Source organism: Gavia stellata, chromosome 6 (assembly GCF_030936135.1).
Source record: "Gavia stellata isolate bGavSte3 chromosome 6, bGavSte3.hap2, whole genome shotgun sequence".
NCBI classification, from domain to species: Eukaryota; Metazoa; Chordata; class Aves; order Gaviiformes; family Gaviidae; genus Gavia; species Gavia stellata.
Window position 1 is genome coordinate 51,020,014 of NC_082599.1, and position 23,322 is coordinate 51,043,335.

A 23,322-nucleotide genomic window follows, 5' to 3' on the forward strand; every position below is an offset into this window, starting at 1 on the left:
CAAGGTCTGCCATGCACTGGAGAGAACCAGTGCCTCATGCTAGACAGAATGATAGGCAGCTTGCTTAAGCAGCAATATACTTCAAGCAAGTAGTTTAGAAAATTCTTTTAGACATTTATTTCCCTCCGTTTGCTTCCAGAGCAATGAACTGTAGCATTTTTTAATTAAAAGTGGAAAGCCAAGGTACGAACACACATACCAGCACACATCTCGGTATTAAGTTTAATGACAGAAATACTAGCATGTTAGATTGCCACAAATTATCTTTGCACACTCGTGACTGGCTGTTTTCTTTAACTTTTATCCCCTTTTCCCTCTGATAGCCTCCCTTCAAGTGAACACCCTGAATGCCCTCTACAACCTGTCTTTAAAGTTTCTCTTTTCCTTGTTATTTCTTATGGTCAATCTTTTAACAGAAATTGATACAAAGCAAAACCAAAACAAATTCAGTAACTGAGCAAAGGCTTGGGAATTACCACTTTCCTTTTTCTGTCCTGTCCATGTCTCTACTCCATAACACTGCGTCTATTTAAGCTGCCAATAAAATAACACAGTAGACAGTCTAGGGTCTTATCAGGAAAGAAACCAATACTATCAAGTCTGCCCAGAATGAAGCTCAACCTAAAGTATCAAAATTGATATTGACTCACAGAAGGTTTTCAACTATGCAAGTATCTATTTTCTCTCTCTCTTCCTTGACAAAAAAAATTGCATTTTAGAGTATTTGGAGGTTTTTCTTCTCCTCAGCATAAGCTCTCTCTTGAGATTTATTTCCAGTCATACAGATAACATCTTTAAAAGACTGCAATAAGGAATAGAAATATTCTTTTGGTTTTCTTTTGTTTTTAGAATAACCCTAAGAAGATTCTAATTCTTTTCAGAAGAATTCTAATCTTAGAAGAAATCCAAGTTCTGAAACATAGAATTTTACCTTCCAGAAAGAAGTCCCATGTCACTGAACTGTGACACTGAACTAAGAGTGCCCAATTTTGGACTAATAAAAGAAAAAAGGATTTTTCGTAATACTTAGTACTGGAAATTATTTTACTAAAAAAACCACCCAAACCCATCAATTACACAGAAATACACTTGGCAAAAACTTTTAATTTAAAGAAATCATACTAAATGCTATAAGCTTATTAAAATAAATAAAATTAAAAAGCCTTTGATAGCAGGCTGTGAAGCCTGTTAAGAGAACGAAACATTTTATACTATCAGAATAACCCTTTTGACTACTTATTGATGAAATTTTATTTTCAAGAGTTATTAAAGGCTTTTGGCAGTTAGCTGCCTCTAACAGCTGTGTTATGGAAAGAAAAAATAAAATGAGAAAACTTCATACAGTTAAGGTGTTCCAAATGATTAAACTCACTGGCAATTCTTTCCATGATTCAGTTACTTATTGACATAAAAATGCTTATTAGAGATATGAACCATCAGATAAGACAGCTTGCCACGTGTCTTAGTACTAAAACTTTACTGATTTAGAAGATAGTGCTGCTTCAATTCTCCTCCTGTTTTATGGTCTTATATATGTCACTAGAACATGGTACTAGGCAAGAAAAGTCCATAGGATATAATCTGTTACTGCTTTCTCATACTCATGAAGTTATATAAGAAGTGAAAGACAGAAACCTTATCTCCAATATAAACTCTCCTATGTTTTTTTATTACATATTACAAACATTCCAGTTATCAAGAAGTTGTGAAAGTTATTTTTATTTTTGTTCTCTTCACATGACACACTTTGAGACAGCTCCCACTATTTTCTCTCAATTCTCTCCCACAAAACGTCCCTCCTAAAGAAAGGAAGTTTTGGTACTGTTTCCAGAAATGATGATGTTGCGAAAACCTCAAACTTAATTGAAAATGGCAAAGGAAATCTAAACAAATAAATTGTTCCAACTCTTCAAACTGCAGAAATAAACAGAGAAAAAGGAACAGAAGAGTTAGATCTTTGTGTCAAAGATGCTTCCACTTAAGAGCCATGTTCATTAGCATTCAAAAAGTGTTAGCATGCTGATAATGGTAGCTAAGACAGACTGGCTGGTGACAATCAGAACAACAACAAAAAACCTATTCCATCAAACCGCAAACAAAATTAAAAGATTTTTGTTTTCTATAATTGAAAAGACTATTTAGAAACCCTTTCCAAAGACTGTATTGGTACATTTCTCATGGTTATTCTGTATCCCTGGGATATCTAACATAGCTCACATTAATTTTCCCTTCACAACAGTTATGTGGAAAAGGGAGTTTTGCACTGGAACTGCAGCGTTACGAGAACAAACCTTTGATACTACCTTATTAAAGCACAAACTTTCTTTTGTCAAAGGGTCAACAGTTATTTACTTATTTTTTGTGAAACAGAAAGGATTTGAGAAAATCTAACAGAGATAGAACCGAGTTTGCTACCAAACTTACCACTCCTGTTACGAATGTGCTATTAGTATCACAGATGGTGGTCTCTGTAGTAATATTAAAACTGTATAGAAAATACCCACTGAAGAGATTTTAATACCAGGCAGTGCTTAAAACAAAGTTATTCCTTGTATTATGAAAGATAATCTCAACATATTAACATACATAAAAATGCAACCCTAACAGAGCATTTCAAGATGTGTAAGTTTTAAATTTTTACTTAAATATTCTTAAACATACATTTTTTGGCAAAGTTCTACTTTGTCAATTCTGATAATACAGAAAAAGTAAGTGTGTTTGCTGAGAAGGATATAGAAGTATCTTTTCTCTATGAAAGAGTAAGGTTTTTTTTAAAGAAAAAAAAATTTTTGTTTAGGCAAGAAATATTAGCTTCTCTAATTTGCCAAGATACTTGCAATGTACTGCAATTCTAAGCACACATTAACAAACATACCTTCCTAACATCTGAGCTTTTAGGTTCTGTGGTCCAGGTGATGATTCGAGACACTGCTAACCTAGTTTCACTTGAGTTTACAAAATCTCCTGGATCCATCTGTTGCGCAAGAGTCTCTATGTATTTAAGGATTGCAACTTTGACCTGCAAAGAGAAACAGAGTCAAGCAGACAATAAAAACGGTGTGCTGCAAGAACAAGTGTGCTCATAGTGTTCATTCCCTAAAATAAAGATGATTTTTTTTTCCCAATTAAACTAAACATCTTTTCAGCATTTATAAAAAACTCTATGCAATATATCAATTTACAAATGGATATAACATTTCAAGAAGGGAGTTATTCCACAGAAATTCAAGTATTAATAGAAATCTTAGACTTCACTCGTAGCAACTAAAAGATACACAAATCATTGCATATGCAGAAGCTTATATTTAACAAAAAGAAAACTGAAATACTTGGAATATTTAAGAATATTCAAGAATATTCAGGATTTTAAAGAATTAGAATTATTAAGAACTTTTTTCAATTACTAAAATGAAAAATGAGTATCACCTGACGAACCAATAACCAGTTCCTATTAGTTCCTACCATCTAGTTAACACTCACCATCGTTTTATAAAACACCAGAAATCAGCAGTCACTATCTTTTTGATAAGCCACATGAATCTTCCCATTAAATACTAAAAAGGTATGGATTACAATTTCTACAAAAGACTTAGAAGTGGTCACATGCATACTTTTCCTTTGAAGATATTTAGGAGAGAGATGAATTTACCAGGAGGATAGAAAAGCTGCTTTACACCCTCTTTTATCTGAGCATCATTCTCCTACTCCACTAACACCCTCTACTTCTCATGAAGAATCTCTGTTATATACATCCCAGACTGCAGCCTCTCTCTAGTTTCTCCAAAACTGCACCACCACTCAGCTTTGGGCAAAGGGCTATTATGCTGCTATCTCCCTTAAACATTTATCTCCTCAGCTCCTGCTGCCCCAGAGATTTGTCACAAAACCTGTTAACGAAAGTGGTGAACATTTATTTGGGCCGCCTATTTGACTTAGCTGCTTTTATTTCCATTAATAATTACAGCGAACCAGAAATACCTACCAGGAGGGAGACACCTATGTCCATCATAACCAGAAAGAAAAAAGTTCTGGGTGTATTTTTAATTGTTATGGCTTGTAGTACAACTGTACCGAGCAAAGCTATGTAGAAATTTCCCTTGGTTATCAAAACTTGCAAGCTATTGAAAAGTCAAGATACCCTACGTGACACACACACATTAGTGATAGCTGATACATGTAGATTAATACTGAGTACTTCATTTTGACAGCAGCTGTTGAAGCTCGACTTCTCCAAAGTTATACAACAAGCAAGAGCTGGAGGCTTTTATCTCATGCAGATCAGTATCAACAAATGCAGTAAAACCCACACTATCTGCTAGATTCTTTCCAGGGAAAAAAAACCCCAACATCTCCGCAGCACAAAACCTTAGGCTACATGGCTTTCCAAATACGAAGTAAAGAAGTTAAAATTTCTAGATTACCAAGTGAAACCATTACAACCACACTATGATTCACTGTTCACGATTTCAATATATATATATAGTTATCACACCTTCAAAAAAACTACTGTTAAGAACTGTAACACTTAGAACATCCAGAGGCATTTCTCCCAATGAAAAAAAATGTGGAGTACTGTATCTGAGAGAGCAGTATTATTTAGTATTTAAACTATTCCCACAGAGTAAATCGCACAGACTTCTGGAAAAATGGATGCTGTAAGGAGACAGAAGAGCACTGAACAGAAGATGAATGGAGAGAGTTTGCACTAATAAAGGTTTTCACAGTGAGACAGATACCCAAAGCTAAGTTTAACAGCTATTTTGAAAGAGAGTTTTTTTTCACTAATTGCTTTTGAGAGAAGAAATTCTGGAATTCTTCTATGCTCAAATATAATGAGACAGTATTATTATGGATAAAAAACCACCCTGAAGTAAACTCCTTAAGAGCAGCAAATCTACTTAGGATGTATTTTTGTCACTATTTCCAGTCAGTATGTACAGAGTTGAGATCTAGAAATAAAAGGTCTAACGTAGCCCTCTTCAACAATCAATTTAATCTCTCCAAGAGAGAAGATAAACAGTTTTTTGACTACAATGAAAGCAGCTCCAGGAATTCTTACAATGAATATTTGCTGTTAATCTGAAACCATTGTCTATGAAGTTGTTTAATACTGTCTTGACTTTCTTTGTACTCTTCTGGGTTGAATTTATTGTAATTTTGCTGGACTATAAACACTGAGGCATTTTTCCTGTACAGCATATAAGACAAACAGACATTTTGTTTAAGAATAGCACCACTGTAGTAAGTGAGCTGAAATATAGATCAAGCCACAATTAGCACTATTACTCACAAAAAAAAAGGTTTGACATAAATGGAATTAAAGTGCTTCATAAACATCTTTCACAGACAATGACATGACAAATCCTGGCACAAAAATATGTGCAACTACCTCCAGATATTCAGTAAATACTGTAAGGATGCTACACAGTCAGTGCCAGAAGGCAAATTGTTTTCCTGTCCTGTGAAAAATTTGAGATTTACAGACTTTCACTTGCTGCATCAGGGTAATACAAAAGAAACATTTCAAGTAACAGGAAAAAAGAAGAAAGGAGAGAGGAATGTAGAGAAGCTGCAGAGAAGCTGCTTTACTTAAACCAGAAAAAAGTCCATGTCTTAGAGTGCTTTTCTGGGATTTGAGAGACTCTACTCTGCCTTACTCTTCGCTTACAAGCAGTCACACAAAGTGACTTTCAGATTGCTACATCCCAGGTGTTTGTCCCTAAGTTACTGGATACTTAGGAGTGACAGCCTCTGCATTATTCAACCAAATGACTAAATACACACTAGAAATGAATTTTGAATGGCTCTAATCTCTGTGAATCTGTGCCATTGGTGGGTTGGGTTTTTTTTTCAAACCAGAAATTTCAATACAGACTTAGGAAAAAAAAAATCTTCTGATTAACTGCAGCAAAAACATTTGTCAACAAATCAGTATTTTCAAAGGAAAGAAGAGTTCAGAAACCTGTAATGAACTTTGGTCACAATGCTTAAATCAATTCCTCACTGAGTGCGAGCCATTTGATATTCAACCTGAGAAAAATTAAAGTGATGATTTGAAGTGTATTTCAGGACAACACCCATCCTTTGGAAAGCGTTATGTTCTGCACCTGCAAAAATAAGCCTAATAGATGATACCCCATCCAGAAAATTTTACTCCTATCCATATTTTACGCCCATCCATACATTTGACCAAAACAGATACATTCATATGGCACCTCTAAACCATGTTTCAGCAGTTCCCCACCCCTACATGTAAAATTATAGCAAAAGAAAGTCAGATAAATAAAGCACAATACACTGTGCTGCATCCTCCATGGATTAGGTCAGTAGAATTTTATCTTCTCTATGTTTGGTCCTCTTACTGGCTAGCTATCCAAATCCACCTCTGTGGCCACTCTAAAAGCTTGACTTTTATTGCCCAAGACTTAGCTGTGTTTGTAAGCGTACAAATGACAATGACAGTTTACTCTAAAGGATCTGATTATTTACTACTACCACCACACGAAAACCAGAGGGAAAAGTCATCTGTAGAAGTGAATCCTTCCATGGAGCAAACTTCTGATCTATCACCCCTTCTTATATCTGACCATCTTTAAGGATGCTGAGAATCCTTTCTCTGATTTTTTCTGTCACAGGGAATGCTGTTTCTCTGTATATCTAGCCCAAAGGCACACTCTGCAACAAAATAATCATTTATCAGAGTAAGAACAAAAGCTGAAGACTTCAAGAAATGGAGCACTGCCCTAGGATTATTACTTAATCTGTTCGACATCGGGGTGCACTGAGGATGTGATTTAGACAAAATATTGAAGAATGTAGCTATTAAACAGATACTGCTGCAGTTTATGTCCCATAACTTTACTGTCTGGATCCTGAACTTGTAGTTACCTCATAAAGATGAAGTAGGGGGTAGATACCACATTCTTCTGAAAAAAGCTTACCTTCTTTTAAAGTTACATACTTCACTGTCCCAAAAATTAATTTTGAAAACTCTTGATTTTATTTCAAACTAACAGGTGTTCTTCTATGGAGGTCATTTTTACTGACATCTTGATTTCAGAAGTCTCTCTCAAATACTGGAAATTATTTTCAGAATGCCTTCCCATTAAGTGTTTCAGATTTTTGAATTCCTTCTAGGTAGTATACCAACTATTCTTGAACTTAGCCCCAACTCAGCCTAGTAGGAGTCCAGGTCTCATTCCAAATCCACACTCTAAACTTGGAAACACGATCACTATGCATTTACCAGCTATACTACTATATGGGAAAAAATAACATCTCAACCATCAAATTCACCTTCCTGGGGAGGAAAACCAAGTAAAACAAAACCAAGCCCAATTTGTTCCAAGGATTTATTTAAACAACAAACTTATTTTTACTACCTCATTTGCTGTCTTCAATAAATGACAGCAGTCCCTTTTTAACACAGCTCTACGAAGCAACAGTGGTCAACGTATCAACTGTCCTCAAAAGCTTAAAAATGTAAGTTTTACTGTATTGTAGACAAAAAAAGGCATATTCATGTGACTTTAGATTCAACACAACTTGGGAGAAGTAATATTCTTGTGCAGTATCAAACTATAGAAAAATATTTCGTGCAGGATAGAGCAGAAAATGCCAGTGATCATATGCTTGTTATTTCCCCATACACATCACTTGTAAATCTTCTTAGGATTTGATGCATTTATCCTAAAATCAACTCTCTTTGGAACTGTAAACATGCTACAGAATTTTTGCTTTTCAGTAATACTAGCAGGTCTATGGACTACAGTTTCTTATGCAAAAATGTGTGTAATTATAAAAGCTACACACTGCTTTCAGAAAAGTAAGTGTACCACAGAGGAAACTGATTTTTAATATAGTAACTGAAGTTCATATTAATATAATTTAAATTAATTCAAGACCTATCAGGCTGAACACAGGAAAAAATACACATGAACTAGGAAAACAGGATTGGGAAATCACAAACATAAAATTAGAAAAGACTTGATAGAGTGAGTTTGCATAACCAGCTTGATGTTAGGCGGCCACATTTTCGTTGCTCATTTTTACTGTACTGTGGTTTTATTAGATCTCTCTTGCAGCAAACATTTTCGTACTAGTGTAATGTTTAAAATTGAACATCTGCATGCTTAAAGTTTCTCGCAAAGGTTAGTAGCAGCATACAAATGCATTCAAACAAAAATTATTGGAAACACTTTAAGAGTTTGACATAGGGTTAAGAATAAAGACAATAATTCAGACAAAAACCTTTGAGCTCCAAAAAGAGCGAAGCTGGTCCTGTAGTGCTGGCTTGACTGTCTGAAAGTTCACAAAAACAAAATCCACTAATTGAAAACCTTTTTTTTTAAAAAAAAAAAAACAACAGAAATGACAATACAAATTCAATTATTAAGACAAGCAAATGTCTACCAATGAAGATTTTTGTTTGCAATGCAAGTCTGAAAATTCTTACCTTCAGGCTAGGTGTTTGGGTCTGGTCAACAGTAAATCTCATTAAAATACTGAACTGCAGGTCATTTGGAAAAGATTCCCTGTAAAACAAACAAATCAGATCCTGTTAAGTTACATGAAATTTTCTTTTAATAGGTGTTGAAAGGCACTAAATAAGCCCTCAGTCTTTTCAGTAAAGAAAAGCTTTAGTACTTCTAAAAAAAAATTTCTACCAGTTTTGTTGATACTGTATCTCACTTTCAGAAACATTCACCTAGCATATAAAGGACAAAATTTAAGAAAGTCCTGCTTTGCAGTAATTATAGCTAAAATAGATAATGCAAGTAACAAGGAATGATATGGTAGTATTCTGATTCTAAATCTATGCAATCCCCAAATTATTATGCAGTAGTACTACTAAAGGTTTACACTACACCCCTCCTGCATGCTTCTCTGAATCATCCTGTTCCACTCTGGCTGCCTCTGCTCTCCCATGTCACATGCTGGGTATGACTCTCGAGGCCTCTGCTGCAGCAGCAAAAAAGAGGTGTAGCAGGTCATATTCCCTCTCACACCACAACACACATCATACCCTTCCCCAGGTTTCACAGCAGATGTGCCACATGAATAGATTCAGCAGAGGTCTAAGCTGCTTAGACCGTCCCATACTTCAGAGAATGGAGGATGAGAAGTAGGTCCCAGAGTCCTTCCAACTCTACTTAAAAATCTAGCTTTTATTTGCAAATAAAACTGGCTAGGGATGGGCAGCTCTGATGGCCCCCAAAATCAGATAAGATCATTTTGGAATCAGGCTATTAGTGAAGTTTGGGGAGAGTGGAGGGAAGACAAGATAGCAAATCCATTATTGCCGTAACTTCTTAAAAGCCTGCTGACACTGAGAGATGAATATTGCAACAATATTTTTACATCAAAAAAGTTCAAACACAAGCACTGCATCACTGAACGCAAGGCAAGACAACAAACATACATGGCTCAGACGCACATTTTGGAATCAGGCAAGTAGTATCATATTAATTGTTCAGCATTAAGGACTCAAACCCTTTCAACTAAGAGTCATTTAGGAAACCACAACGCTTAAGCAGCAAGGTTTACTTAAGTTTCACAATCTGTTATTAGCTCTGCATTTTCCAAGAATCTCATAGCACACTAAAAACCCAGCAACTTGGAAGTAGCATGAGGGTTTGGAATTTTTTAGGTTTTTTTAGTGGGGTTTTTTGTATTTTTTTTAACAACTCATTACCTTGTGACATCAAGTGCCTTCTGAACTTTTGCCTGTACAGACCCAAGCAAATCAGCACCCATTTTTTTCAACAGCTGTGTCAGCAGTACAAACAGCCAGTCCTGCAGATCTTCTTTATGGACCTGGATGAAGTCCACTAGTGTCTCCAAAAACATACTGAACACCTAAAAGGCAGAAGAAGATGGAAAGAGGGTAGGATGGGGCAAAAGAGGAAACGACACTGACGTATGCTGAACTTAACAAACAAAGAAGAAAGCAGTAAGGGAATCAGAGGCAGAGAAGGCAGTGTTTTGCAGCCAAGCAGGAAAGAAAAAAAAAAAAGAAATCTGTCTTGCTTTTTCATTGGATTTTGATACAAGAGTACATCGGAAATGTTAGCCGACTTCTGTAAAGTTTGACAATTAGGTATTCCATGCAGTTTCGTCAAGAAAAGAAATGCTTACTGTGATGGCTGGCGCAACCTCAATTTTTTCAGTAAAACTTTGGTTTTTTTACCCTTTCAACTTTATCATTAAGTTGATTTGACATATCCCTCAGAGACTAGAAAAACACTTTTTCTCTAAAACCAAAAAAGCTACTACAATTCTTTAGCAAAATATTCATTGTAAATATCCACATTACTAAATACTGCAAAATCATGAAAGCTGGCCAATTTCTTTACATAAAATATCTGCGGAACAGAACAAGATTCTCCTGCTATTGCAAGTATCCGAACGCAAAATTATTCACCAGGGTCAGGGAAAAAAAGCCACGATACATTTCAGATTGGCAGGTGTTTAAAACACAGAAGTACTTAAGTCTTTCAAAAACACGTTATCCATTATGTTCTTCTCAACAAATAATGTTGAATACAATTAATACAAATAATGTTCTAAAGACTGCATTCAGTAAAAAAATGGCGTATATTGTATTTATAGTAACCTGGGCACTCAGACCAGGAACAAGGGCTTTTTGTAGGGAAGGGGTAAAAGCAGGGCATGACAAATAGGCTTTGTTTCAACAGCCTTTTTAGCATCTCACTAATCTTACGATTTTTCAAGACTTACAGTGAAATCAGGATGTATATGCTCTATACCAGTGTGGCCCATGGGTTTCCAATTTCTCTGGTAAGAAAAAATGGGTCTTCAGGCTGAAAATGCTACCTTCAAAACTGATACGCACTCTAGCTCCAGCACATAGCTGGGTACAGAAGCAGAATTATTGCTATGATGCAAAGAGGGCTGGAGAGATACTGCCTCCTGAGTATCTATGACATGGGTACAAGGCTGGAAATAGCTGCTGCGGAGGAAGGGCTGGAACCCCACATCCTCCTGCAGCTGACCTGGCTTGCCATAAGGCCAAATTCTGCTGTGGTCTGTGAGAGCGGATGATCTCCAACTGTGATCACACCTCACATGGCTGCAGAAACCAGTCCACAGAAGTGGGCTTTCTTCCACAGCACTGATGGAGTATGGAGGAATTGGCGCATGCTGCTGCATGCCTTCATCGCTGAGGAAATTGCATCTCTTTTTATGTTGATCATCAAGCCAGGGTAAGCAAATTCACACCATAAAGTGAAAAAAATCCATACAGGTATCTTTAAAAGAAGTGCCTCAAAATTTACATTAGAAATAAAAACTAAATTCACATTCTTTCAGGATCTAATAAAGACCAGGGAGAATCTTTTAATAGACATCTTAAATACTGAAAAGCTGTGTTAGAAACAAAACAATACAAATCCTACTCAACATAAAGCCCATCAGGATGAGCTACTTTAACTTCCCTTTTGGGGCAAACTACATTGAAAATTGTAAAAAAAAAACCCCAAAACTGCTAACCCCTTTGCTATCTGCCTATCTGTCTAGATTTGCATTCAAGCCTGATATTTAAAAATTACCCTCCCAGTAGTGGGAAAAAAATTTTATGCTCGGGATAGGAGATGTCTTCTGTACTCAGCTGAACAGAAACAGTGTACCCCTTTGTGGATGCACAAGTAGTGAGCACAATTAAAAGACTTAGGCAAAACCAAACCAAAAAGAACTTTCTGTATTGTAATATGACAGTCTTTGGATTTCACAGCCCTAAAATAAGTAGAAAATATATTGGACTTAGTCAAACAACAAAAATTATGGTGCTATAACGATTACACTGGGGGTCTTACAATCATATTTAAAACCCTTCAAATTAAACTATACAGCTCAGTAGAATTTAAAAACTGTACCTGTTTCTTCGAGTTTGCAGGCACTGACACACGTCATTAAAATGTGCTAGCTGAACAAACTGGTTACAACCTCTTATTTGATGGAGTAATGTGGACTTCTTATGACACTTTAAATATGTAAAGTGGTTTAAATTGAAATCATTATGAAGTGAATTATGCATCACTATGGCAAAAGCACTCTAAAGATCCTGTGCCAATGTTTTAGCTGTTAAAAATACACACAACTGAGGACTCAATTTTGTTTTCAAGCTTTGTTTTAGGTTTACTATAGTGAATGTCTGGAGAAAACTCAAATAAGTTGAGTCATTTTGGTGTATTTAAAAAAATATGAATCATACCATTTTGTCTTAGGGCAAAGCATGAAGAATTTAAGAAGGCTGTACGAGCATTTAAGGTAAATGATGAATTTAGAATGGAAAATGGAACTCAACCACCTATATATCAAACAATGTATGTGGGTACTGTGATTTTTGCAGTTTCCATTTTTATGATGTAAATTAAAATTCTGAAATCAAGCATCTGAAGTTGAAGTTTTTAATAATTTGACAGTGGAAAAAATAAACAGATATGAAAATAATTATAAGTGATCTACCTTTAAAGTGAATTATTTCAGATGTGCCAACCACCACAATATAAAGCAGGAATGCATAACCAAATAATTAGTAGATAAAGCACATCTCGAAACTTTACCACACAGTTTAAATAACTGCATATAGCATTTTATGATTGCAAAAGGCTTGACACTGCATGAACTTTTTGGGGAAGAAAAATAGAGAAAAAGGGTTAATTGCACATTCATGCAAGTAAGGTTAGGCTTCCAACAAATATTGAACCAACTTACTCTCTAAAGAGAGTTCCAACACAGGGGACAGCATGCAAAATGAAACAAAACCAAAACAAAAACAAAAAAAAGGGGGAAAAAGATAAAAACACACAAATTAGTGGCCATCAATTCAAAGTTCCTGTATGGAATATAAAACAAAGTAAAACAAAAAAGGTATTTCAAAACTCTTATGATAAATCTAGTAATTTTATTGGGATACCCAACGTATTTTAAAAGTAAGCACTTGGCATGTCCTTCAAATCATTCTCCCATTTTCTTCTCCAAATGATATTACTCCGTTTTTCTAAGCAATTCCCTATATCCAGCTATCATGTGAAAGTAAACCTTTAAAAAACCCAGACAGAATAATTCCTACAGACGCTTGAAAGAGTCTAAGATGAGATATGTGTAGCCATATGCGTGTGATAAAAAATTCACAGCTCATGAACTCTTAATACTTAAAGGATCCTCCTGATAATATATTGACAACTAGTAATAGTTTTGCAACACCAAACAGCAGGCAAGGTTTCAGTCATTGAAACAGGTGTACCACATGTGCTATAAACACAGGCCAAATTTTCGAAATCAAAGCAACATTATTTTAAGTCAGAATGCCCAGTAAACAAAACAAAACAATCAGCTAGAATAATTCAATGTAACATTCCTAAAGGCTTCATGACAAGTCAAAATGCTCTTCTGACACATACAACTAAATTTTCTTTATCCTTCCCTGGCTCCCCCACTACAAAAAAATCTCCAGGGTAGTTCTGATATATGCACAGCTTCAATATTAATTAACACAAGAACAAGCAAAGTTAAACAAGCTGCTATTCACAGTATTGTTACTTCATTTAAAAACCAGTAATAGTTCAACATTTAATTTTCTTTCCTCTCCTCTGACTTAACTGTTCATTTTATGGAATGTTTTCTTCAGTTTCTCTTTAACTGCTTGGCTTTAGTCTTTTCTTCTGGATTTCTGCAGTATATGAGCAACTTTAATATCATGTTGCTTTGTGCAATGCAAGTTTCTTCCAAAATACATGGTGTCGCAGATAGCAGCTAAGTCACTTTTTCCAGCAGGAAAAATAAGGAGGACAGAGGAACATTAAGTTAACCTATCAAGACTTCTCATTACTCTGAATTTAATTTTCCATTGCAGCAATAAGACAGACTTAAAAATATGTAAAATGTATTGCATAATCAAAGTTATTTTTCAGAATTCTGCTGAGGAAAGCCATTCGTTCTGAAATAACTACTTTGCTCTCCATTTTTCTGGGTTATCACTTTATCAATTCTGAAATATGGACATGAAGTGGGACATGTTATACTCAACATAAAAGATAAGATTTCTTCCAAACAAGCCTATAATTCAAACAAAATATGAAGTTACATGTTTTTTACATGATACCATTATAACTTCATTCAGCTCCTTATTTACCTGCAGTCCTTTTCCTAAGGGAAATTACTGCATATACGAAGCTGTACTGGTAACCCGCCTCCCACAAAAACTGCAAAAATACTGTCAAGCGAAGTAACTCGGTTAAAAAGGTTTAAATGGTCTTAGAAAACAGAAGGATTATTCTCCTTGTTATATCACACATACTGGGTCTTTACCTAGGTAAAAGTGAATAAAACATCACATCTTCTTTTATACCAAAGTATAGTCTCCACACATTACTGAATGCCAACAATGATGTAAAAATTATTCAGTCTCAACTGCCAGCCCTATCTATGAAATTCAAGGAAGACATCATAAGCTATGAATATACAAAATACCCTGGAAAATAAGTAACTACACATTTGGTATAGTTCAGACTCATCAGGTACGACTTACACCACTTTCTTTATGATTTAAATTACTGCACCACAGCCTTTTGCTTCTAATGGAGAGAAAACCATTACTCATGCTGAAGTGGCCGCTGTAAACAACATGACTTCTTAAAAATACTTACAAATTTTGAGCACAAACTGTTGAACTACTTCAATGCATTTTAGATGAAACTAACCTTTACTTTGTTTCAATTATCCTGCAAAAAAGGTGGAAAATTATCTTGTTCAAAATGGCAAATTAAATGGATTGAAATCTGATACCATTAACTGCTGTTAGCAGCATAGAATACATGTTGTCAAATTTTTACGTGTGCAAGTGTCACTGACATATTTTACTGTAACTGGCTTTCTATTAATGTATGTTTTCAAACATTTACTGAAAGTAAGAAAAACCTAAACATACCTTACTGTGAGGATCAGCAAACATTCTTGTGAAGATTTCACACAACCTTTTCAACTCAACACGACTGTCAAAGTGACAACAATACATTAGTCAACTCCCCTGCTAGTACGACTGGAACAGTCATGCATAGCAATCAGTGAAATCAACTGTAAATATTGAATCGAATAATCCAGTAAACAAAGTAGAGAAAAGCATTTTATTTAAGACATGGATAAAAATGTAATAGATTTTGCCTAAAATGAGACTTTCAACCTAGAAATATCTCTGAACTAATTCATATTACACCATTCCCGACTACTTTAACAGAGCAGAAAATGAAAAAAGTATTCTTAGTAGCTAGCAGTAAACAGTTTCTTCCGAATAAATACCCAATAAATAAAAATAATAATACTAAAAAATAAATCATAAGCTAAATAAATAAAAATAAAGGCCTTCCATCAATACTAGATGCAAGCACTTTAAGAATCTTCTGTATTGCAAGAATTCTCCTGATTTTAAATTCCATTTCTTAAACTGAGCTTTTAGACAGATCCTGTTACACTAGTGGCCAGAAGTGACAATAGGTTCTTCATTTCTTCCCCCATCTTATTCTCACAGACACACCCCCTGCTTTCCCTCTCAATTTTCTGCATTCTTTAGAACATTAACCTCCTTTCCTACTCCCCTTGCCTCCCTTCAACTCTGAAATAAAATGTTTTTCTGCTAACACGGCTTCTTACCTTAAAGTTCTCTGGTTCTTTAATAAGTTTTGCAGGCCTAGAAGGCCTTCTTTTCTCTCTGACCAGTTGGAGCTGGCACAGCGATTTAGGACTTCAGCCACATCTTCTGTTTGTCTCATATATGTTGGTATGCTTCCATTCCTAGAGCTATAGGACCTTTCCGAACAGGCACTTGATGCATCACTGTTGGCATCATCATCTGAGTACATCCCATAGGACTCGTATCTTCTTCGCACAGGCTTCTTCTATTGTACAGAAATACCCCACATTAGTACTAATTTTCAAAGAGATAGTATACATACCCATAACCAGTAGAAAGACCAACAATTCAAGTAATCAGTGTGACCCCTACTCCCTGCAGTGGCAAATGGCTCCAACTGTTCAGCAGGTCAAACTAAGTTAATAAAAATATTTTAAAGAAGTATGGCTTGCATAGTATTCCAAATATAAAAGCAAAGCAAAATGCAGAGAAGACATATGTTTGATGAAATGTTCAACTTGAGGTTTACTTGTAAAAATCCATAAAACTGCATGACAGGGTGACATAAAGACTGTATTGAAAGTTAGTTATTTCACTTAATAGCTTTATATATGTTACAGAATGTAAGAATCAGGTCTAAACCACATATTCCGTCATTTTAACTTACTTTGTATCAAGCATGTTAATATTAAACTACTGAAGAAAGAAAATAGTTTCTATACCTTAGTCCGTATGTCTCCTAAGAGCTGTTAGCAGTAAATTATTGAAAAGAAACAGAAATTGAGAACAGGAAAGTAAGGCATAGCAGCATTGTGACTATTAAACTACGTGCCACTGGAAAACACATAGTCCTATTGTAAATTTTGTTCTTAGCTCTCTGTATCTGATTAGCATATCATGCATTGCCAGGAAATAGTTTGCTAAGCTTCCATTTCCAGGGAAGTATTACCTATCATCTGCTGGTTGGTCACAAAGACTTCTCTGTCAAAATCTTTGTGTCTTATGCAGTGATGTTTGAGCACGAAGACTTAACACATGCAGTCAACTCTATGTACAAAACCCTCATTTAAACTTCTCCATCTCTTTGTTTAGCTTCATTTCAATAACTAAAATTTTGTTATTGCAACAATTACTACAGCAGTCAATATTGTACAAAAAAATTAATCCCAAATCCCCTAAAACAATCCAACAAAACAAAACACAACATGCCAAAGGCCAGAGGAAAAAAAATATGCTACTTATCCTAAAAGGAATAACACACAGGTCTGCAAAATAACTCTGCCATTCAAATTCTGGAGTTGAAGCTAGTAGTTACAAATTTGTTTTCATTACATACTCAAAAAACCAGTAGTAATAAGTGATTGTTTTCCCCCTTAATTACCATTGCTATTTGCACAGGGTTCTCATTTTTGACTGTGGAATAACTTAAAGGATGTAGCAATACAAAATAGTCAATACATCATGTAACAAGCAAGCTTATTGTCAACAGAACAAGCATACACAGATGTGTAACAGAATAAAGGAAGGGAAAAATCACAGACATGAGCATTTTTTAAAAGGGTTACCACAAGTAGAAAAAAAAAATTTTTTTGAAGAAATAGAATCTGAACTGCTAAGGACTGTGCTAAAGTAAAAGGCACAAAAATATGTAAAGATCACCATGTCACTGCATTTCACGCATCGTATAGTCAAACCAGATCTTAGCCAGAAGACTGATATCCCTTTGGCTTGAGCAGTATTATAACTGACCAAGTATTTTTCATACCATAAAGACAGTAATAGAATCCAAAATGTTTTTTATTTTTCTGTTACATCTGTCAGGACTCTATATTCTACCTTTTAAAACCACTGTTCTGAGGGGGGAGCTTCAGTCTATGATAAAAAAAGAAATCTAGTTATGAACACCCTTCTACCTAAATGGAGCCATTAATACAGGACATCCTATACATTTAGAGCATGGCAGGCAACCAGGTGTGCAAATACTACAATAATAAAATGTTGCTGTTCTTGATCCTTCTTTGTAATAACAGATTCCAGCTAAAATAAACAAACTAAGTTTCCTCTAACATTTCTAGAAGCATCATGCTATTTTGGATCCAGGTAACACAAACAAGTTTCTGTGAACAAACTTTATCACTTCAACAAAGCAGGACAGAGTCAAGCCTCAATAGCAGTCATTGCAAGCATGAGTTTCTCCTCAATTTATATTCTTACTACATACTTTGCCCAGCTAAATTTGAGTAAGCTATGAAGATGCTACAAGTACTTAAAGATATTCTTCATGTAGCACCAGTGTGGATAAATCTATAGCACAGGGTTCCAAATTATAGCCAGAAACTTTTCATGTTCCATGGACTGTTTTTCTATTATTCCCTATTCCAAAATCCAGACTGACTTCCAGTTTACTAGCTAGCATTCTCCATCAATTCTGAAAACTTTTTGCAAGTTTACAATATCAGAAAGGCGAAAACACACTCAAACTCACCATGACCTCTTAGGCAAGATTTCATAGATACCCTGATCACTACACCAGTGAAGGCACAGAAATTTTAAACTAATGTGCCAAGAAGACAGTATTAACCAAGAAATCAATAAATTGCCAGACTAAGAACATGACAGAGTTCTTCAGATTTTTTTTTTCCTTTGAAATTTTGTTTCTCTCTATCCAGTCATATCTGGCTAAAATTAATTTTTTTAGAGTCTAATTTGTAGGGTTTTATTAATGTTCCAAATAATCTTTTTATTAAAACAGAGTAAAAACAAATTCCTTAAAGCATTCTCATTACTAGGTAACAGGTACTTACAAATATTTAATTATATGCAAATAGTATACAATACCGTATTAAAAAAAAGTATCTGATTCATAGTGTCAGTATTTTAAATTAATTGAAGATTTCAGCTTGCTGATGTAAATGCCAGAATAGCAAAATACATGATGCATTCAGTTTGGCTAACTGGGGCAGGGAGCCAAACCCATCCTTTTAAAGAACAGTAAAGGTTAAGAAAGGGAATGACATAACCAGTTTTAAATTCAGTGTAACATTTTGAAAACAAAAGAAAATAAAAACTAAACTTATGAAACACTGCCTGCCGAGCCCTCAGTTCATCTCTTTGGCATCAATCTCACATGTTGTCAGAAAGAACAACTATAAATGGAACCCAGGCTTATGATAAGCAGAGTGCTTTAGCTGTCATCATTCCCAGCTCTGACAACACTTCAACCTATCCAGAAGTTTGTCTGGATGTTGGAGGAAACTTCTGGTTAGTGCTGCCTGCTCAAGTGTCTCCTTGGGCCACTCCAACAGAACAGTCCGAGACTATTTCTTGTCTGCCATGGAAAAAAGTACAGTTCTCAAAAGTTAAGACTTCTGTATTGAACAAAAATTCCAATACTTTGCAGCTCTAATAATTCAGTTTCTCTTTTTTCCCCACCTAGAAGCCAATAAAGTAATGAATGGCAAGTTCTTTTGCATACTTATGTTGAAGTACCAAACATTTTAAGAGTCTGTCCCCTACACAAGGTAAATGCGAGATTCTTACCAAAGCATCTGCTACTGCCTCTTCCACGTCAGAACCCGTGTTCAGAACTCGCATAGCGCTAACTGATGACGACAATCTACTCGACTGACTAATTCCAAAGCCAGTACCTGTTACAGTAACAACAAAAATGAATATAAAGAATTCAGTCAGAATAGCAACAGGAGACATTAATACCACACTCACTTAAAAAAACCCAAGCAGAAGAAAAGCATTTGCTTAACATTTCTAACAAATTATATATTGGCTAAAATACTGGTTATTTTCACTCTGAAGTCTTCAGTGGCGCAGCGAAAAGTAAACAATTAAGTAAAAACCCAGTCATATACAAACATTCTATTCCAGTATCACAGGGGGGAAAAAACCCACAAACCAATGGTTTTAACTGACAGAACCCTTCTTTTTTTTTTAAAATTAATGTCTTCTTCATTTTGGGTTTTTGTTTTCATTCAAAAAGAAAGCAAATAAAATAGGAAGGCTATCGAGAGTGCTGATTAGAAAACTACATGCATAAAGAATGCTCTACAAATACTGAAAATGGAAAACTAAAAGAAGTTATTCTGCAAGTAAAAATAAAATGATTGTTGTTAAGTAAGAAAAGGATTAACATCAGAGGGTGGGGGTGGAGACAAAATCTAGCAGCATAAACACATCTATCTGGATTACTAAAACCACAAAACTCAAATTAATATAAATAATGTTTTTTAAAACTGAACTATGAAAATAACCAAGTGGGTGGGGAAAAAAAAAATCCAGGATGACTGCACAGATGACAGCAAAGTGTACTCATCCTTCACCTGCAGCCCCATAAACATCAGGAGTGTAGAGGGCACCAGTGGATCTGGAGTGATGTCTGGAAGCTGTAATAACAGGATCATATAAACCCTATCTACCACCATGGAATCAAAGTGCTGCAATAGTTGCTTAGTTGAACAAGAGAATATTTATCAAAAAGATTCAGCTTTAGCACAAGAAACTGAGTATTACACAGAAGGAAAAAGCTTCAGAGAAGTTCTTTAATTATATAGAATATGATTACATAGAATTATGTAAGTTTACGTACACTGGACATTTCATGCATTTTTTTTAATTTAAAAGATTAAGAGCAGATTAAAAGCAAGTATGTTTAAGTTCAAAGAAGAAAAAATGTGTAGACACACATGCACGCACACACACACAAACAGAATCCTCAGAAATATCTAAAAAGTTCCACTGATACTGGTCTTCCATTGTAGAGTTAACTCAATTCTAAGTGTTCAAGTCAGAGCCAGAGCTCACGTACCAACATTATCTCCAAAAAAGTGGCTCCTGCATGAACTTACTGTGTTAGCAGCTGACAATTTGTATAAACTTGAGTTCTTGCCTATGTGCAGACAAATCAATCTCAGTTAAAACTCAGTATATGTAGATAAAAGTTAAAATTATTCCATTTTAATTAAAAGTTTAAAATAATTTAATGCAATTAATATTTCACATTTATATTGTTTTCTTTAAATAAATAAAATGTGAAATTGATACATTTATGTTCGTTACTATAGCTCATTAATATTCTTTAAAGTAATGGAAAGTGGGAACCAACGGTCCTTAGGGACTTCTGAATAAAACTGAGTACCCTTCTCCTTCTGGCACTTATATAGAACTGGTCTTTCAGAGATTCTGAAGAAGTTAACTCACCATTGCTAATATTTTCTTTCTTAAACCAAGTAATTTTAAATTCAATGTGTTTTTAAACAATTCATCTTCTTTCTTCAGTTCACTTAAGTTAGAACTTCACAGCCACATAAACAAAACTGGTTTTGACAACTTTAACTTGAATTCAAATGTCCACCCACAGTGATAGGAACCCCAGATATAATCTTACTATTTAATAAAAAACTGTAAATGCAAATATTTTACACCTTTCGAATATATAAAGTAGTATAAATAGAAACCAGGAATCAAATGAATCATCCTTTACTCTGATTAACATAGACAATTTAAGAGTCTGATTTGAATCAAATAACCCTGACAAGGATCAAATCACATTTGGCAAAGCACACCTCTTAACCTGAGTGAACTCCAAAATGATCTTAAGTCCTGTAAAGGTCCTGGAAACAACATTGTGTTTTTTCCATTTAAGTTCTTTATTCCTTACATAGAGTACAGCAATGTATTTTATCTCAAACTAAACCTGCATGAAGCTGTTCAGCTAGGGGATTTTATTTTACAACTAGTGCTTTGTGGAATACTTGGTTCTTTAGAAAGTATGTCTCAGCATGGAAAAGGAGACAGGACTGAGGCTGTCAAAACACAGGCATCAAGGCTGACAGAGCTTTAAATGGTGGTGGTTGAGTCACCATCCCTGAGGTATTTAAAAGCCATGTGGATGAGGTGCTTAGGGACATGGTTAGTGGTGGACTTGGCACTGTTAGCTTAGTAGTTGGACTTGATGATCTTAAAGGTGTTTTCCAACTTAAACGATTCTATTATTCTAAATACAAGCAATAATGGGATAAACCTTTCTATTGCTCTGCATCAACAAGCCCTGAAAATTAAAGGTACAATCAAAAATTCAAATTTTAGGCATACAATTCAAGACAATCTGACCCCCATATACATTTGAAATATGCTGGACAAATTTTTAAGACAGTGAAAGGAAGCACTATATTGGCTCAAACGTACCTCATTCCAAAGCATATTTTAAAGAATATTCTTTGTACTCCTCAAACTGCAGAAATTGTGCAAGTATTTACTTTTGTTCTTTCATTTTTTAAAAGATGAATCAAGGTAAGATTTCAAATGGACTCAAAATAACGCAATTTCTTAGCTAAAATATGGAAATTAAACTACTCTGATATTTAATATTAACTATATGTAACAGAAAAATAGGCACTTCCATATGAATTACAAATCACTTGCTTCTCAGAGTAGCTGTTATCTCTCAGTTTATAATCTTATACTGAGTTGTGAGATGACATAAACACTTCATCCCAATATATACAAAGAAGCAATTATGTAGCATTTGGGTTGTTTTATGCCCCAAAGGGCTTAGCATTTGTAAGCCAAAATTTCTGTGCTGAGAATCAGATGCAGTACAAATCACATTCCCCCCTCCAATCCCATGTAAAACTGTCTCTAGCTACAAACAGAGCTGAACTTGCCTTATTTCATCTTCCACTTGTACCCCTGAATAACATTAAATTTAATATTTTTGACAGAAGTTAATAGCATCCCATAAGACAAAACTGGCACAACAAAACACTGAATGACACTCAAAATCATTCAAATAATAACTCATACTAGAAGAAATCCTAGGAATCCTGATCTATTCGAGGTATAGCTGTTTTTTTTTTTTTTTAAAAAACACTGGATTCCTATACATGCTACTTTGCATTCTCTGTGTTGTCCGACAATTCAATCTATTGAATTTGTATAGATACTTGTTTTGATATCCGAATACAAAAATTAAACTCCATCAGTAAAAATAAAACCTCAAGTAGCATCCGTCCCACTGACCCATCTTATGGAATCAGTTTGATACAGATTTCTTAGGATAACAAGCATTTGACCAAATGTAAAATGTAAATTAAATCTCGCATGCATGCAACTGAAGTCAAGCTGTAAGGTAGCAAAAGAAGCACAAAAAGATCTGGAAAATACCCTCATTTTTAAAAGAAAAGAAGATAAATGTACTACAACACAGTCTGCCAGCTGTGTTTTACTAAAAGATACAAGTTTACTAATGGCTCCTGCATAATGTGTACTTTTAATTTAATTCCCCAATTAAATAGCATCTGGGCAAATTAGCATTAGTTATTGAAACAGCTTTCATTCAATTAATCTGTATTTTCCCAATAAAAGCATGGCTGACAGGAAGCATACTGCCTTAACAGACCACAATAGACTTCCAACGCTAATTAGGAGTACGGTCAGGTGCCTCAATTTGAGATAGAAACCAGAGATTTACTATTTTCAGACTATGTTTAACAGCTAGTATTACAAAGTCCGTAACTGTAAGCTACACTTGAACAAAAAAAAGAGGGATACATACTGAAGACTAACTCAGACAAAGGTAACACCAAAAAAGATCAGTTTCAGATACAGACAGTTTTGTATTACCAAACAATCAGAAAAACCCACCCTGATATGTAAAAAGA

General features: G+C 34.9%; 1 protein-coding gene across 32 annotated transcripts in view; it reads right to left on the reverse strand.

Moving 5' to 3' along the window:
* CLASP2 (cytoplasmic linker associated protein 2) overlaps positions 1-23,322 on the reverse strand; it is a 150,438-nt gene that overhangs the window by 14,666 nt on the left and 112,450 nt on the right. For 8 of the 32 annotated variants that reach the window (XM_059818358.1, XM_059818361.1, XM_059818356.1 and 5 more), the window contains 6 exons: positions 19,190-19,296; positions 15,670-15,914; positions 14,951-15,014; positions 9,695-9,858; positions 8,456-8,534; positions 2,876-3,019 (listed from right to left, as the gene is read on the reverse strand). In XM_059818358.1, the coding sequence (XP_059674341.1) occupies positions 2,876-3,019; positions 8,456-8,534; positions 9,695-9,858; positions 14,951-15,014; positions 15,670-15,914; positions 19,190-19,296 (803 nt within the window). Of the gene's footprint in view, positions 1-2,875; positions 3,020-8,250; positions 8,302-8,455; positions 8,535-9,694; positions 9,859-12,735; positions 12,739-14,950; positions 15,015-15,669; positions 15,915-16,371; positions 16,396-19,189; positions 19,297-19,983; positions 20,047-23,322 lie in introns of all 32 variants that reach the window. The other 24 variants (XM_059818366.1, XM_059818377.1, XM_059818371.1 and 21 more) reach the window with 8 other exon arrangements.